The sequence below is a fragment of the Macrotis lagotis genome, chromosome 1 (assembly GCF_037893015.1).
Source record: "Macrotis lagotis isolate mMagLag1 chromosome 1, bilby.v1.9.chrom.fasta, whole genome shotgun sequence".
Taxonomy (NCBI): Eukaryota; Metazoa; Chordata; class Mammalia; order Peramelemorphia; family Peramelidae; genus Macrotis; species Macrotis lagotis.
In genome coordinates, this window is record NC_133658.1 from 388,714,019 (window position 1) to 388,731,974 (window position 17,956).

Consider the following 17,956-nt stretch of genomic DNA (forward strand, 5'->3'; position numbering starts at 1 on the left):
GAGAACAAGAAAGCCTAGAGAAAGGTATGGAAAGAAAGCAGTTCTGAAACTTACAGTATTAAATGGTTTACAAGTGAGACAGTTTGCTGGTTTGCTCCGGCCTCATGAGATCAGGACTCTGAGGAGGATGGAGCTCCACCTGGGGCCAGGAACCAGAACTTTGGACAGGTAAGGTAAGTGGCTTACCTGCTCCTTCAGAGGGAACATCTGAACTGACCAATCACAAGGTAGCTACTGGACTCAAAAGGAGATTAGAACTCTCATGGAGACATTATTCATCCTTCTCTTAATCTTCTCTTTCAGATCATATTTTTCATAACTTCCTACCATCTATGGTAGCTGCAGCTTGCATTGGAGCTTCTAGGATTTGCCTGCAGCTCTCTCCCACCTGGCCCAGAGACCTGGAGAGAATATCCCACTATACTTTGGAGCAGATCAATGCATGCATTAAAGTCATGCTTTTGTAAGTCTTACCCCTATATCCCTTGCTGCTTTGATGCATGTGATGAGATTCCATACCAAGGGTCTGTGGCATGGTGTGTCTCAGGAGTTTGCTATTAGAATTATACCATCCTGCTACATAGGTATCTTTTGAGTTTTGAAGCAGAGACAATTTAGAATGGAGCGTGTATATGAAATGCACAATCATAAAAAATAAATCTCTGCAAAATATTTAGTGTGTGAGAGAAAGTATTAGAATGAATGGGTCTCATGACACTCACCCCAGCCACAGTCCCCTTACCTGTGCAGTCATTGAGCTTCCTGGATGCTTGACCAATTAGACAGAGCTGGTAACACTGCCAGGCTTCCAGGAGATCTGCTCTTTTTTGGGTTTCCTCAAAGGGCCAACTCTCTTCTTGAGAAGCATGTCAGAGTAACTCTAAATTTAGGACCTGGCTCTATGAACTTTACTAGCTGAGTAACTTTTTTTTTAAACCTTTGCCCTCTTCCTGGGCATCATTTTCATCATCTGTAAAATGGGAATAATTATTATACTTCTGAGTCACAGAGGAAAGTGCTTTATAATGTTAAAATGTACAAGTGTAAATTGCTCATATTATAGGGCATATATAATCAGTTTTTAAATACTTAGTAATTTCTTTTATCCCCAGATTTTTACCTATCTCTTGTTTGGTTCTTTCCCCTCCAGGGCTTTTGAAAATGACTTCAAGGATGCCAACAAAGTAAAGACCCAGCCCCTGGCCCCGCAACCCCAGGTGGTGGTGCCAAGCACACATCAGGCCCCTACCCAGGTGCTATTCCAACAGCCTGCCTTTCACCACCCCCTCCCCCAGCCACCAGCTACCCTGTCCCACATCCAGGCCCCTGTACAAGACTTGTGCTCGGCCTATAGAGACACCCTCCAGCCCCACCAGTCTGGAAGCTTGCTCTCTGGGAGCAGTGGCCCCTCTCTGTACCACCCTTACTCTGCCCTCCAACCCTCAGTTGTCCAGGCTGTCACCATCCCAGGACCCCTCCCCAGGCAGCTTGGGGCAGAAGCAAGGCACTGCATCTCCATGGCCTATGGGAGCAGCTACTTCAGTGGACATCATTCATTCCCAACTGGATGTTTTGACAGATAAAGGAAAGACTCTCCAAGGGGTCGAGACCTGAATGAAAGAGGGAAGGAACAGAGAGGGATCTCAAGGTTGCAGGGGCAACCAGCTGATTGGGAAAGCCATGCTGGGATGTCAGCCGTGGAGTTTGATTATTTTTAAGGCCTCTTCTTTCCAGGGCCTTGTGCACTGACTCATGGGAACTTTTGCCCTTTTTAAAACTGAGAGTGGAAAAAAATGCAATAACATACCTCACCATGAGCTTCCCTCTGAAAATCTGGTTGTATAGAGATGGCTTTGCATCTGTCTTCCAATGCAGGGACTCCAAGGAATCAGAAAGATCTGGCTGGTGGCCAGACTATCTGACCCTGGACAGACTACTAGTCAAAGAATGTTACCTATTTTTAATTGTTAAAAAGACTTTATTTCTTATCAATGGCAGCTATATCACTGTAAAATGACACTGAGAAACTTTTTTGGTTGTTCGGAAAATGCCAAGAGTGTTGGTGCAGTTTTCCCTTGGCTTAGAAGTCAAATGTATGTTTGTTTTTGTTTTAATTGTTCAAATTTGTCACTGTTTGTTGTTGTTGTTGTTTTAATAGAGAAACACATCTGAGTACCTTCCTTCTGGGTTGGTACTTTTTTAACCATTTTTTTTTTAACCTCAAATGTCGCTCTGCCTTGTAGGTATTTTAAGATGCTGCTGCCTCCTGAAGTGACTTAGCTTTTTCACTCAGTAAGATATTTTGTTTACAAATTATATCAGGGATTTAATGTTACTTGAAGGTTCCTTAGGAAAAAAAAAAATTTGTCTATGAGTGATGCACTGCCCATAATGCTAAAGTGTTGAACTATCTTATGGCCTGCTTATTAAAAGCTGATAGCTAGACTTTCTTTTTGTCAGAAGGAAGAGAAATAATTAGCAAAGGTCATTTTCTAAGCCTTTTGTAGTTCCAGATGGCCCCTAGACTTGTTTGAGACTGTTCTCTAGTGGAGTTCCCAGCCATAACCAGCCCCTAGATAAAATCTTTGGAGAGTAGATGACAGACACTTTAGGGTCATTTTGTTTTGTCCTCCTGCCTCTGTGTGGGATGAGAACCTAACCTACGTTTCTGTTTGTATGAAGACAAGAGGTGGAGCATTTGTAAAAGTGCAGAGGTATGTTTATGTGAGGGAAGAATGCAGTCAGGACATTTGATGTCAGATTACTCGGATTGAAAGGCAGTATTGGGGAGGGCTGGTGTCCATCGAGAAGGCTCTCAGGATGACAATATAAATAATGTGCAATAATACTTTTTTACTCTTAACTGGTATGACCCATGCTCAGTGTATTGTTGGGGACTTTTGGGGGGGGTAAGAGAAAGGTTGGGGATAGGAGAGAATGAGAGGTTAGATGTTGTCTCTCTGGCAACATGTTATGGTCCTTTCCTAAAGTAACTTTTAGGAGAAATCTGTTACTTGTTCCCAACTTCTTTAAGATCACAACAGCAAGAAGCCATCCACCCTCCACCTTGGTGGGTCACCAAGTTGATCCCAATATAATCTGAAGGTCTTTCTTTCCTTGCCTGGAAAAAAAAAATGAAGTTTTTATTCAAAGGTTGAAGGTGGGGAGCAGATGGAAACTTAAATAGCACACATAATAAAGCCTTAGAGTGATGCAATAGTAAGCATTTAGCATTGGGGAATTTGGTGTTAGCTTTTTTCTGATCTGCTTTTATAGTTTGTGAGCTTTGCCTGGTTGCTACACTATTTTATTGAGCATCCTCTCAGGGCAACAGGTGTGGGGTTAAGGGCTCACAGCGGAACCCAGCAACCTCTTCTTCCATTTGGTGAAACTATTCCTCTCCCTCCTTCTCTCACTGATCCCTGAAGGAAAGCTCCCCCAATAAACAGTTAACCTGATTTGTTTGATCCGGTGTCTGTGCAGTCTTTTCTTAGACTTTTTTTCCTTACCCAGGTAAGAAAGAGAGCCCTCCCACAGAATCTGATTCTGTTGAATCCGACCCCCAAATCATCAATCTAAAACTGAATTTTAGTAGTAATTGAAACAAAGGTTATGGTTTTCTTGTCTCTGATTTTTAGCTGCTGTCTGCCCTAGGAACTTATTACCAGGGGCAGTATGAAGTGAGAGGTTTTAATGCTTCATTCAACAAGCATTCATAGGATCATAAAAGTAGAGCTGGAAGGATCCTTAGAAGGCCAATCTAACTCCCTCATTTTACAATTGAGAAACTGAGGCCCAGAGAAGTTAAGTGATTTTCCCAGGGTTACACAGCTAGTAAGTGTCTGAGGTGAGATTTGAAACCAGGTCTTCCAGACTTCTAAGTTCAGTTTTCTGGGTCTCCCTTCCCTTTCTGCCCAATCCATTGAGTGTTTGCTTAGTGAGAGACATTATAAGGGTGACAGTATGGATGTGAATATAGTATGGTCCTTGCTCCCAAGGGAATGCAAGAAATAACAAAAAAAAGTGTAAAAGCCACAACAGGCTCAGAGGACTGGGAAAGCTGTTAACTGAGAGGACTGGAGAAGGTTCCCTGGAGAAATTGTTATTTGAGCTGAAACTGTGAAGATGTGAATAGGCACACATTTGTGATTAGCACAACATTGGAAGGGGAACTAAAAAAGCTTTTAATTGATAGAATGAGTTTATTTTCTTGAATTAACCCCCCCCCCCAGTGTTTGTTTATGATATTAACAGGCTTAGTAGACCCCCACTTTCCTAGATCACTTCAATGGTCTAGTGGTCACTCACCCTGCATTGACTGGTTCCAAATGAAGGAGGTCCCAGAGTGGAAGTCTCTGGGTCCTGCTGGGTGTGTTCTGGCCCATTCAACTCAGCCAAGGGGAAGGAAATAGCTCTCCTGCCTTTTTCTCTTCAAGAATAGCTCAGACTAGCCAGGATGGCAAGTGCTCATGGCCAACATGTCCTTCCCAGGGGCCCTGTTCAGGTTGTGGGCAGCTGTGTTCTACTCTCAGATTGAGAGGAAGCCAGGTCTTTCCCATTTCCAAGAATTCACTAAAGCTCCACTCCTCTGCCCATCCTTGGGGGAAGGATCCTGGGACAGCCTCTCTAATCATTGACTCAGGCAGAGAGCTCTCAGGGGGAAAGAGACACTGAGACCAGAGATGGGGAAAGGGCAATGGGGCGGGAGTTGTTTCACAGATGGAGCCCAAAATCACATTAGCAATGTGGCAGTGCCCAAGAAAGCTATTTATCTGTTTGCTGTTAAGTGTGCTCCTAGGAAATCCATTTCTGTTCAGTAAATCAGGAAGGGGATAAGGAGAGGGAGGAGGCAGACCTATTCTTTACTTTTAGGAACCTATTTCCATAATGCTGTGTCACATTCAGGGTCCAAATGGGGTTTGTCAACCAGGTAAGCTCTTCCACCACAAGGGCTTACACTCACCATAGCATAGAATACTGCTGTTGGATGGGACCTAAAATGAGCCTATCTAGTCTTTCTGGGGATCCAGTGCAGCAATCTGATTTCAGAGAGGAGGACTCTATGAAGGACTAAAGTCTTGAAAGTAGGCTTGTGCCTCCCAGCCCTGGGGCTCTTTCCCACCCCATCTCCCACTATGTTGAGCACAGGTGAGCCCAGAGGGCTGGGTCTACCCTCCTAGGGAGGCAACACAAATGCAGGGAGGACCACCCACCCAAATCACTGAGGAAAGTTAAAAGTTAAAAAAAAGTCTTAAAAGTTAAAAAAAAGTTTGGGCAAGGCCATTTACCTTTTTTTTGATCCTCAGTTTTCACATCTCTTAAGTAATAGGATTAAGAGTAGATGAGTTCTTTTCTGGTCTAAATCTTAAGAATCCAACCCCCTCCATGAAGAAAGTAGCCTCCTCTTTGTTATTTCAGACTTCCTGCCTGGGTCACCTGGGATTCCCGGGTTCTCCCAAACTCCTGTAGGATAAAGAATCCACCCTTGGAGCAGGTCAGTTCTCAGTCAGAATAAGTGTTTGTTAACTAACTGATCCTCCAGAGGAGACTTCTGCAAGCCCAGAGGGAGCTAGTCACTCAAGAAACGTGTCTGAAGAAGTTACTAAGGAAATATAATGGACTCTGCTAATCCAATCACTAATCTTAATGGGATTTCCAGGGAGAATATTTTTATCCAATTTAGCCAAAGAAGCTTTCCTTCCACACTCTTAAAACCATTTCTGCAGCACCAGGTTTCCATGTCACCACCCACTTAATTATAAGCAGTGGTTATAAGGTATTCATTAAAACAAAGTTAGCTATGGAAGCTACTGTTTGTATCTGGCATTTCTGGAGGAAATTTGAAAGCAGAGTGGAATTGTAGATAGAATATTGAGCTCAGTATTAGTCAATAAGACCCAGTTCAAATCCTGCTGCTGACACTCAGTTATGTGACCCCTTAACTTCATCTTCACAGATGCCTACAGTGCCTGTCCATTGTAGGTTCAAGTGAGATAAAAATGTGAAGTCCTATGTTAACCACATAAAGGCCAGTTTTATTTGTTTTAATGCCTTAATTTATTTTTTGTTGATACTTCAGACAGATTTCCTGACCAATTAATTTTTGTACTTGAAAAATAATAAAAAAATTTTCAAAATTCCCCTTCTTTTCTTTATTTTTTTTGTTTCTATATCACAATATTTCCCAAATATATTGGAGAATGGTACAGAGGGAAGGATAGAATCACACAGAGCATCATGGTACTGGAAGGGAACTAAAAGAGATCATTAGGACTTGGTTGAACCCCTTCTTTTAAGATGAGAAAATAGAAAACTGGGAGAGGTTGTGGCAGGTCTAAAGATGTCTCTCCTTCATGGGTGGTAAGAATTACCAGGGCAGAGTTGGACACCTTTAACTTGGATATCCGTGCACACACATCTTTAACTCAAAGTAAGTTTCCACTTAATAACACAAAAACAAATGTCTTCCCTGCAAAGGGTTTCTGTCAGAGATGTCTGGAGTGAATGGAGCCCCACCTGGTGGTCATAGAGAGAATATCAGTACTTATGATCAGTTTGGAGGAGAAAGGATGATGCATTTGAGGAGATGACATTTAAAGGTTCAGTTGAAGAATATGATAGTTTATAGCCTTTAAATGTGTTGTGATAGGCAATAGGGAGACAGAGGATGGTCTTGAGCTTGGGAGAGAGATGATTAATAAGGTAGTTCCCTTTTTTAAATTACATCTTATTTATCAAAATAGGCAGCTATCTGTTTTGCTGTTGACAAAACATGTATCAGATGAATGGGAACAGAAACTGGGTGGAGAAAGAAGGCTGATAAATTTCTACCCTGTAGCTTGTATTTGCCCTTATTCCAAAGAAGTGAATTTCAGTTTTTCAGCCTAATTACTGCTAACTCTGTTATTTAGAGTCTTATTATCCAAGCTCATTATAAGTAATTATTCAATCTGGAGGGAGAAGAACAATGCTGCTGATTTAATTTAATGCCTACCTAGTTCACTTAATTAGCAATAAGTCTTTGTAGAATGATGAACTTGAGAGGTGGTGGAAAGGACTGTTCTTGGGGAAATGATCCTGAATCCTGGCAGTCATCAAGATGAGGGGTAGGGAGCTAATGACCAGGTAGCAAAGGATATTAGGAAATCTGGAGCCAAGGCCCAATACAGAAGAACATCATTATCCCTTGTATTTATGAAGCACATTATCATATTTGTACACCAGAATAGGAAATTCCCTGACAGAAACTCCCTCCTCAGAGGCAAAAAGTAACGACTATGATTTACTATTTGAAGCAAGGAAGTGATAGAAGACCAGATTCTGCCTCAGACACTAGCTATATGACCCTGGTTAAGTCACTTAACCTGTCTGCCTCAGTTTCCATATCTAAAATGGGAATAATAATAATAGCATCCAAATCAAAGAATTGTGATGAGGATCAAATGACATAATATAATACTAGAAATTAGGTAGCTGTCCAGGACACTCACAGGTAAAGAAATAGGGAAGTGGATAGTGCAGGACCTGGAGCCTGCAAGACTACTTCCTGAGTTCAAATCTTCCCTCAGATATTGATTAGCTGTGTGATCCTGGACAAATCATTTAACCCTGTTTGCCTCAGTTTCCTCATAGAATGAGTTGGAGAAGAAAATGACAAACCACTTAAGTGTCTTTGCCAAGAAACTCAATAAGACCCAGTTCAAATCCTGCTGCTGACACTCAGTTATGTGACCCCTTAACTTCATCTTCACAGATGCCTACAGTGCCTGTCCATTGTAGATTCAAGTGAGATAAAAATGTAAAGTCCTATGTTAACCACATAAAGGCCAGTTTTATTTGTTTTAATGCCTTAATTTATTTTTTGTTGATACTTCATGGGGTCATGAAGAATCAGACATAATTGAAAAAAATGACAGTAATAAAACTGGGGCACTCTTATCCTTGGTCACCCAGCTAGTGGGTATGGGAGGCAATATTGAACTCAGATCTCCCTTTAACACCTTCCTTTTCTATATACCATGCTTTCTCCCAGGGAGACAAGTAAGGAATCATGTATTTTATAAATGAGAAAACTGAGTGATAGAGAGGTGAGGTAATTTGGCCATAGTATCAGGGTTATCGCTACTTCCAGGACTTAAAACTAGGTTTCCTGAGCCAATTTCTAACAAGTATCCAGCCTCACATCTTGCCTCAGGGACAGCATTCTGAAACCTGCAGACAAATTTCTCTTATAGAAATCTCCCCAGGATCAGAATTTAGCCATCATTCCCTTCCTTGAATCCTACCCACCTCCACTCTTTAGCCTTGTTATTTAGTTGATAAGTGATCCCATTTGAGATTTTCTTGGCAAAGATACTCCAGTGGTCTGTCATTTCCTTCTCTAGCTCATTTTTTCAGATGAGAAAACTGAGGCAAAAAGGATTAAGTGACTTGCCCAGAGACACCCAGCTAGTAAAAGAGACTGGATTTGACCTCAGGTCCTCTTGACATCAAACTATACCTAGCTGCTCCCCTTTGAATGTATGGTCTTCCCTCATTGGGTGGAAGCTCTCTGAGGTCAGGGATTCTCTTTTTTCTTATGTTTGTAACCCCCATCCTTTTTTTTTTTGCAAGGCAGTTGGGGTTAAGTGACTTGCCCAAGGTCACACAGCTAGGTTTTTATTAAGTGTCTGAGGCCAAATTTGAATTCAGGTCCTCCTGACTCCAGGGCTGCTGCTCTACCCACTGTACCATCTAACTGTCCCAGCCCCCATCCCTTGTACACATAGCCGTGTACATTAATAAATGCTTTATGACTGACTGCCCTAGAAGAGTGGAGTGAGTCCACAGAGATTCCACTTGGCAACATTTTAAGGGACAAAAGAAAGAGTGATGGATTTGGCATCAAAGAGCCAGGATTCAAATCTTGATGTTGCCACTTGTGGGACCTTGTGCAAAATACTTAACCTCCCTGGGTCCCACTTTCCTCCTAAATGGCTAAGATCCCTCCCAGGTCTAAATCTTTGATCCTTTGACCAAGTATTTTCCTTGTTTCTTGTGTCCCCTTCTGACTTCTTGCTCAATCTTTCCCTCAGTGGCATCAGTTTCCCATTCTTGGCTTCATTGCATATATCTACCCTGCTTCCTCTTCACTTATTAATCTAATAAATTCATCTTTGATTGCATGGGCCATCAAAGGAAAGCACTTTTAAAAATGCAAGCCTCCTAGATGCCTTGACCCAAACCAGTGCTAATTGTGCCATTCTGGATGAGACTCTGGGATGGAAGGACTTTTCTCCTATTGCCTGATTCTTCCTTTTCTCCCTTCCCTCAACCTTTTAATCATTCCTGTGAGACTATAGAGTTTTGAGGTCCCAGGTCAGAGGGACAGAAGTCCCAACAAAACCTAAGATCCTCCTTGTCCAACCACAATCACCGGACTCAGGATATTTCAAAACATCAAAAATTCCTGGCTTCTTGAGCCCAAGACACTCCAAACACTGTGTATATTTGTGTTTGAAACAGACTTTATTTAAATTTTTCTCCCCATCCTTGCAAGGAGGGTTCCAGGATTTTGGTTGCCTAAGACAACTTCTTGCTGACTCTTTCGTAGATCACCCCACCACTAGTGGAAATCTAAAAAGAAAGGACAAAGTTAGGTTAGAAAAGCAAAGTCAGCAAGCATTTAAGCATTTACTATGTCCCAGACACTGGTAAGTGTGGAGAATTAAAAAAAAAGTGACTTTTATCCTCCAGGAGACTGCAAACCAGTGTAAATAAAAGATGATCTAAAGATAAAGGTGGGAAGAGGGGAAGAGGGAGACTGGAAAAAGTGGAGCCCATATCTAAATCCTGTCACTCCTGCTTATCAATTGAATTCAATAAACTTTTATTAAATACCTACTATAACTACCTACTACATACCTACTAAAACTCTGGGAATATAAAAAGCAGAGAAAGACAGTCCTTTGCCCCAAAGAGCTTACAGTCTAATGGGGGACACCTGTGTACAGAATAAATATCAAGCTGTGTGACCTTGAGTGTGTCTGTGGGCCTGTTTCAAATGGGAATGATGGTAACTAGAAGTCCCTTTCAGTCCCAAATCTGAATCTACCTCAAAAGCTCTTTGCGATGTAGAAGAGAAACATTGATACAGGAAAACAGAAGTATTGGACCTGGAGTCAGGGACCTGATTTCAGGTTCTGGCTCTTGTCATTCTGTTAGCTGTGGGAATTTGAGCAAGCCCCTTTGCTTCAGCCTCAGTTTACTCCTCTATAAAATGGGGTTGTGGAACCTTGATAAGAGCTAAACCCCAGAGTTTGAATACTAGCTGTTCCATCCTGGGACAGTCATTTATCCTCTCAGTGTACCTAGGTATCTCCCAAGTCACCAAAAAGATTCTGATGAAAATCTAAGGCCTGGGTTAAAAAAAATGAGAACAATTTTATTGCACAGCTTCTGTTACCTCACAGGGATTTGGGAAAGGTTTTTAAAAATGCAAAACTCTAAAGAAAAAGAGCTATGACTAAATGAAAGAAGAACATTGTTTGATTGCCTTCTATATGTCTGCCAAAGACCCCCTCACTCTCTAGGGTCCAAAAAGTGGCTGTTTCCTTTGGCAAACGAGGCTTGGGGGCAGGGTGCTGCATACCTGAACTGACCCATGGTCATAAAAAACTCAGTAAGATACCTTTGGGGCCCAGGAAATAGGTATTTCCTGGGAGGATCAAATTTGAGAGATTTTCAGTGCATTTTCTTGGGCAAATCTGGTTCTTGCTCCCCTGGAATCCTAAGACCTGTCTCATAAATTCTGGGAACAGGAAGCCCTGATGAGAAAAGCTGAATGTTGAACCTGTCTCTTCCCCATGCTGGGTCTCAGCCTCCTTTTTTTTTTATAAAGTGAAGGAAATGGACTAGGTGAACTCTTAAGGGCCCTTCCAGCTCTGACACATTTTTGTTTTTACTTTAGAGGAAAAAAAGATTAAGGAGGAATAATAATAATCCTATGAAGAAGGAATTATTATCTCTGTTTTATTGCTGAGGAAAATTTGACTGAGAGACTCACCCAAGGGGTGAGATACTGCTAGTATCTGAGGATAGATTTGAACCCAGGATTCCTGACTCTCAGTGGACCATTCTGTCCATCATGGCATGCTGGCTTCCTATCATGTCATGCCAGTTCAAAGAAGACCAGTTCTTGAAGTAGAGAACCTGGGTTCAAAAATGCATCCTCTCCTGTTTGCTACCTGGATGACCTCAGACAAGTTGCCTATACTCCCAGTTTTATCATATGTAAAACAATGAGAGAAGAGGGCAGCTAGGTGGCATAGTGACTAGAACACCAGGCCTGGAGTCAAGAAGTCTCATATTCCAGAATTCAAATCTGATCTCAGATACAGTGGACAAGTCACTCTACCCTACTAGTCTCAGTTTTCCCATCTGTAAAATGACATGGGAAAAGAAATGGAAAACCTCTCCAGTATCTACCAAGAAGACCACATAAATGGGATTGCAAAGAGTCAGACAACTGAAAAATGACAACACTAAAAATGAAGAGAGTAGACTATAAGGCTTCTGACATCCCTGGCAGCAGATCTATGGTCATATGATTTCTCTAACCCCTGACTCTGATTCTCAAACTGGTGGGATCATGGCATTTTCTTCTGTCCCCTAGTCTAAAAGAAGAATTTTTAAAATTTAGATCTGGAAAGGATCTTGGGGATCAACCTCTTAGAGATCCAACCCCCTCATTTTGTGGGTGAAAAATGGAGGCCAAGAGAGAGGAAGTCACATGACCTGCCCAAAGTCACAAAGCTGGTAAATTGAAGAGTCAGGTTTGGACCAAATCCTTGGGTTTCAAATCCAGTGTTGCATATGAGCATCAGGCTGGAATCCTCAGATTACTAGGAGCTCCTTCCTTCCTGACCCCCTCAGACCCCCAGGGGAACCACTACCCTGTATAAAACAAATCAAGGGACCTCAACAAGAGCTCAGTGTTTATTTGCAACACAGCCTGCTATTTGCAGGAATATTGAGATCATTTTGCAGGCCAAGCTCCTCTTCCCAAGGTATATCATTTTAGACCAATTTACACTGTTGTTGTTCAGTCATTTCAGTTGTGTCTGACTCTTTGGGGTTTTCTTGGCAAAAATAGTAGAGGGGGTTGCCATTTTCTTTTCCAACTTATTTTTACAGAGGAGGAAACTGAGGCAAATGGTGTGAAGTGACTTGTCCACGGTCACACAGCTAGAAAGTGTCTGTTTTACACTAGGAATATCTTAACATGCAACAGCTAAGAATGGGTGTAATTCTTTTTTTCAGCCATAACATCCAAGGAACAGAAAAGAAGATGAGAGGAAAGAGGGAGTAATGAAAAAGATAGCTTTTTAGGAGAAACTGAGAAGCATTCTGGAGATGCTTAGTCACTCCAAAGTGGAATGGAACTGAAAGCCTCCCTCTAGTAGATAATTAAAACATCGCCTTCATCTTGAGTAATCTATCACTTACTCCACTTACTCTCCCTTCTTATAAAAAGGATGGATTTGGGTGAGAGGCAGAATTATCTGAGAATTCCTAAAAAGGAGAATAGACAGTATGGTACTGAAATCAGAAGTCCTGGGTTCAAATCTTGCTTCTGGTTCTACATATGTGACCATGAACAATTCACTTCCCCACTCTGGGTCTTAGTTTCTTCATCTATAAATAAAGGAGTCGCATTAGACAATCTCTGAGGTCCCTTACAGTTTAGGGGTTCATAACCTAGAGGCAGTTAACTTTAAATAGAGATAGATAGAGATAGTCTTTTTTCTTTGTAATCTTGTGTGTTTTATACATTTAAAAACATTATTTTGAAGAGTCCATAGGCTTCATCAGACTACCAAAGGGGTCCATGATACATAAAAAGGTTAAAAATTGCTGATCTAGGGCAGCTAGGTGGTGGCAGTGGATAAAGTCCTGGAGTCAGAGCACCTGAGCTCAAATGCGGCCTCAGACATTTAATAATTACCTAGCTAGGTGGCCTTGGGCAAGCCACTTAACCCCATTGAGTTGCAAAAATTAAAAAAAATAAATAAATAAATAAATTGCTGATCTAGCACCTGTGATGACAAATAGGAAGGGTACCAGATTTTTCCAGGAGAAGGGTCCCTTCATTCACTGAAATGTCAGTTGATACAAACTCTTCAAAGCTGACCTATTTATTGGCCACTCTCTGTGAGCAGTCAACAGCTCAAGGACCACCATGAATTTCTTAAGATGAACCTCAGACTTACCTCCACAAGTTTCCCCCCTACAATCTCTGAGGTTTGTTGATAGTTGGGGAAGTTAGCCACAATCTTGTTCCCCTCCATCTGCACTGTGGCCTGAAATAAAAGCAGACACAATTTCCAAATGACTGAGTTTCTTCAAGTACAAAACAAACTGAAAAAATATAAGAACTCTGTGGGAAGCAACTGATAATTTCTGGGTCAGACCATAAAAAGGGAAGCAAGCATGGGATGGGAAATAAAGGTCTAGGATAATGAATTCTAGGATGAAGTCTGGTGGCAGGAAGCTCAGGAAGAAAGAGGCATTGTTTCACTAAGATGGGGTGAACAAACATTGCCTCAGAAACTAAAGTGAGACTGAAGGAGCATAGGTTGGGAGAAGAAGGAATAGTGATAAATTCTCTACCCTCCACTCCTTGCCACCAAACTGTCCACATATTGCTTTCCAGGAGAACAAAAACCAATAACTGGGATCCAGAAATAATGATATGGCTCGGATTCGTGGAGATACCTGGAATACATTTCTCAAAAGACTTAACAATCTGACTCAATTAATGTCCAAGATTCCGATCCTATCCTCACAATAATCCTGGAAACTGAAATTAGAGGGACTAGAGCAAATTGATCTTTCATAGAATTTGAGAAATAAGAATATGGATCACTCTGGCAATGAAAAGAATACCAGCCCAAGCAAGCTGGGAGGGAGGATACATTAGGGTCAGTCATATCGTTCCTCACCTTGAACTTCTTGCCTCCCATGGTCTCCATTTCACTCTCCTTGCCAATAATGAATTTGTTTGTTACAGTGTGGCCACCTGGGTAGGTATTGATCCAGGTAAAGTTGTTGCCATCCTGAACCACCTCAGTGATTGTCTTGAACTGCCTGTATTTTTCAATGGTATCACCAGAGAGTCCTAAGGAAAAAAAAAAAATCACATTTGCAGTTTACAATGAATTTTCTGAAAGAAAAAGTGTTCCTTTTCCCCTAGCAAGTCAGCAAGTTTCCTCATTTGATTCCTTTTTTTGAGGCAATTGGGTACTTAAACCCCATAAGTCACTTAAGTCTTACCCAAGATCATATAGCTAACAAGGGTCTGAGGCCACTTTTAAATTCAAATCTGGTCTCCAAGGTTGGTGCTCTAACCACTGAGAAACTTTGCTGCCCTTTAATTGATTTTGAGAGTAATTCAAGTCTTAATTACCTTTATCCTGGACTATTGCAACATTCTCATTGGTGTCTCTGCCTCTAGTCTCCCCTATCCTCCACATGGTCACCAAACTTGTATTACTAAATTACAGGTCTGACAATATCATAGCTCTCCTCAGTAAACTCCAGTGGCTCCCTATTACCTCTTAGATCAAATCCAAATCCTGTTTGTTATTTTAAACCTTTCACAATTTGGCTCCAGCCTACCTTTCCAGGTTTCTTATATGTTTAAGGAACTAAGTGATGGTAAAATGATTAGAGGACTGAGCATGGAGTCAGGAAACGTGAGTTTAAATTTGATCTCAGATGAGTACTAACTGTGACTCTGGACAAGTCACTTAACCTCTGTTTGCCTCAGTTTTCTCATCTGTAAAAGGAAGATAATAATATTAATTCCTACCTCAAAGGATTGTTATGAGAATAAATAAGATAATAATTGTAAAACCTTAACTTAATATATGGTATAATGTTGGCTGCTGTTGTGATTATTATTATTTTAATACTCCCCTCTACATGCTCCCAGTCTTTCTTCCTAAAGCAAGATCGGCATTCTAGCAGGGCCTCAAAGACCTCCCCAGACTGCCCACAGGAAACTTTCTGCATTTAATAAAACACCTGGAAGGTGGGACTAATATCCCCCAGTCACTGAACTGCTGGGCACAAAAGATCTTAGTTCCAGTGTTCCCAAACTAGGAGGAGCCACAGGGTATTATAAATTCTCAAGAGAAACACAGTAGATGAATGTTCACTGCTAAATGTTAAAATTTATCAAATCCATTCATGATGACCTATCTTTGCAAAGATGAATTTTGGTTTTGTTGTTGTTCATTCATTTTTAGTTATGTCTGAACTTTGTGACCCCATTTGGGGTTTTCTTGGTAAAGATTATAGAGTAGGTTACCATTTCTTTCTCTAGCTTATTTTAAAAATGAGAAAACTGAGGCAAACAGGGTTAAGTGACTCACCCAGGGTCATTTAGTTAATAAATGTCTGAGGCTAGATTTGAACTCAGATTTTCCTTACTCCAGGTCTCATACTCTATCCAATGAGCAACCAGCTGGCCTCTATGGATTTGGTAGTTACTGAGATCAAAAAATAAATACTATATGAAAATCGATGTGGAAGAAAAAATAAGGGTGCCAGTTTCCCCTCTGATTCCAAGTTTTGAGAAGCTGAACAATGCTCAATGGTTCACATAGCCCAAGAGTAATTAATTAATTGTGGTAATTTAAGAATGGATTTAAAATAACCTTTTTTCTTTCATTTTATAGGTATTTTTTAAGCCTCTACTAAGTAATTAGGATATAAATACTAAGTTCTTTGTAGCTACCTACATAATGAAGGTAAATGGCCTAGGGACATCATGAAAAAAATTATTCACACTGCGAACCTATAAATGGGGAAAGTCTGGGAACATCTATCTGAGTTCCTCTTCAGTAGCTGGAAGAGAACATCATCTGAGGTGCAGGAAAGAATATTAGAGATAATTCAAGAGACCAGCATTTTAAGCCCAACTATGCTATTGATTTTTCTCCCTGAACATCTGAGTTTTTTTAATTTTTATTTTTGTCTTAAAAATTTACCTAGAGCACCAGCCCTGATAGAGCACTGGCCCTGGAGTCAGGAGGACCTGAGTTCAAATCTGACCTCACACACTTATTGTGTGACCTTGGGCAAGTCACTTAACCCCACTGCCTTGCAAAAACCAAAAAAAAAAATATTACCTAAGGATACTGCCAAATTAAGTACCCAGGGTCCCATAGATAATATGCATCTGAAATATACCTGAAACCCAAGTCTTCAGGAATCTGAGCTTAGCTCTCTATTCACTTCCTCAAGTTTTCTCTCTGCCTCAATCTATCCATCAATTAAATGGATAGTTCCCAGATTAGCTACAAAAAATAAATGTGCAAAAATGGTTTGTACCCCTACAAACTAGGGGCAGGCGACTGTTATTCCCAATCTCCAGAATAGCTTTATCAGAAAAAGCACCAGACAAGCCTACTCACCCAAATTTTTCAGGAACTCTTCATAGTTCTTTTCACTTTCAACTTCGTATTTGCCAGAGAAGCTCATGATGAAGCTCAGATGGAGAGTTGGAAGAAAGCAACCCTACACCTTAGGAGGAGACTCGATGAAGAGAGTCCCCCTCTAGAGGCTTATAAACTCTCCCTGAAGCCTCTGCCCAGTGCCCAAATCACCCCACTGTTCCCCACCCTACCCTCAGGATTTTATGAGGGGCCAATCAAAAGGAGGAAGGAGATGTTCTCAACCCTAAGGTTGTTGAACCTACAGTTTGGCTGAATTCCCACTGCTCTTTCTTGGCTCTGGAAGATCCAAGACCTTCATTTGCTTTGATGAATTAGATAGGTATCATTGTCAATCATCAACCATTTGTGAAATGTCTACTATGTTGCAGGCATTTTACTAGCTATTGAAGATAGAAAGATAAAAAATGAGAACATGATCTGAGGTGCAATATACAGGAAAGAGTAGTACAGATAATTCAGGAGACCAGCATTTTAATCCCAACTATACTATTGATTCACTCTGTTTTTCTCCCTGAACCATATCTGTGATTTCATCTGCTTTTTTTATTCATTTCTTCAATAATCTACATTCTATTGAATGTGTCAAACACAACTGAAAAACAACTGAACAAAAATAAAACCAAGCAACAATACCAACCAACTAAGCAACTATCAACCCTGGTTTAAGGGTTTTAATCCTGGCTTCAGTTACAATAACCTTTAACTAGGGCAAGTGATAGGGCCTTGGGACCATGAGCTCTCTGGACTTTGCTTTCATCATCTTTAAAATGTGAAAAAATAAAATAAAAAAATCTAATTTCCAAAGGACTTATGATGAAAAATGCTATTCACTCTAAAAAGAACAGATGGAACCTTGATGCAGATCAGAGCATATTTTTTCCTTTATTTATTTTCTTAATTTTTGGGGGGGGGGAGGGAATTGTATTTTTCTTTTTGCAATATGGCTAAAATGTGTTTTACATATTATAGGTTTAAGCTATATTTAATTGCTTGTCTTTTTAAGGAGGGAGGAGAGGAAGGAGAATGAGAAAGAATTTGGAACTCAAAATAAAAAAAATGAACGTTAAAATTGTTTTTGCATTTAATTACAAATTAAAATAAAATTTGGCTAATCCTAAAATAATAGCATCCTGTAGTACTGAATAGAGAGTCAGTCTTGGGGGGGGTGAAAGGTTTGGGTTCAAGTCCTATCTCTGACATTACTGACTTTGGGACCCTAAATAAAAACTTATCCTCTCTGAGCCAACAGGGAACTCTCTACAAATCTGAAATGTGGAACAACTGCCAATTAGCAGACCAGCAGTAGTAGAAGAAGCTTTCTCAGCAGGTGTTCTCTCCTCGATGAAATCATAGCTCTCTGCCAAAAAATAAATTAACCCAACCTCCAAACTGGAGAACTGTAAAGATCAAATGAGAATCAAGAATTCTACAAGTGCAAGATATTATTGTTCTAA

The 17,956-nt window shown here is 40.7% G+C and overlaps 2 protein-coding genes across 2 annotated transcripts in view; one reads left to right on the plus strand and one right to left on the minus strand.

Annotated features, from left to right (window-relative positions):
- The window catches only part of CCNJL (cyclin J like), a 73,588-nt gene extending 67,503 nt beyond the window's left edge, over positions 1-6,085 (plus strand). The window contains exons 5-6 of the mRNA XM_074212492.1: positions 304-463; positions 1,151-6,085. Of these exons, the coding sequence (XP_074068593.1) occupies positions 304-463; positions 1,151-1,583 (593 nt within the window). The 3' untranslated portion in view covers positions 1,584-6,085. The remainder of the gene's footprint in view (positions 1-303; positions 464-1,150) is intronic.
- A 3,460-nt stretch (positions 6,086-9,545) lies between these two features.
- On the minus strand, positions 9,546-16,542 carry FABP6 (fatty acid binding protein 6). Its single transcript, XM_074230082.1, has 4 exons — positions 16,461-16,542; positions 13,983-14,158; positions 13,251-13,340; positions 9,546-9,615 (listed from the first exon to the last, which is right to left on the minus strand). The coding sequence occupies exons 1-4, from the start codon at positions 16,525-16,527 to the stop codon at positions 9,562-9,564; spliced, it is 387 nt and encodes a 128-aa protein (XP_074086183.1). The 5' UTR covers positions 16,528-16,542; the 3' UTR covers positions 9,546-9,561.
- Positions 16,543-17,956: the final 1,414 nt, after the last annotated feature.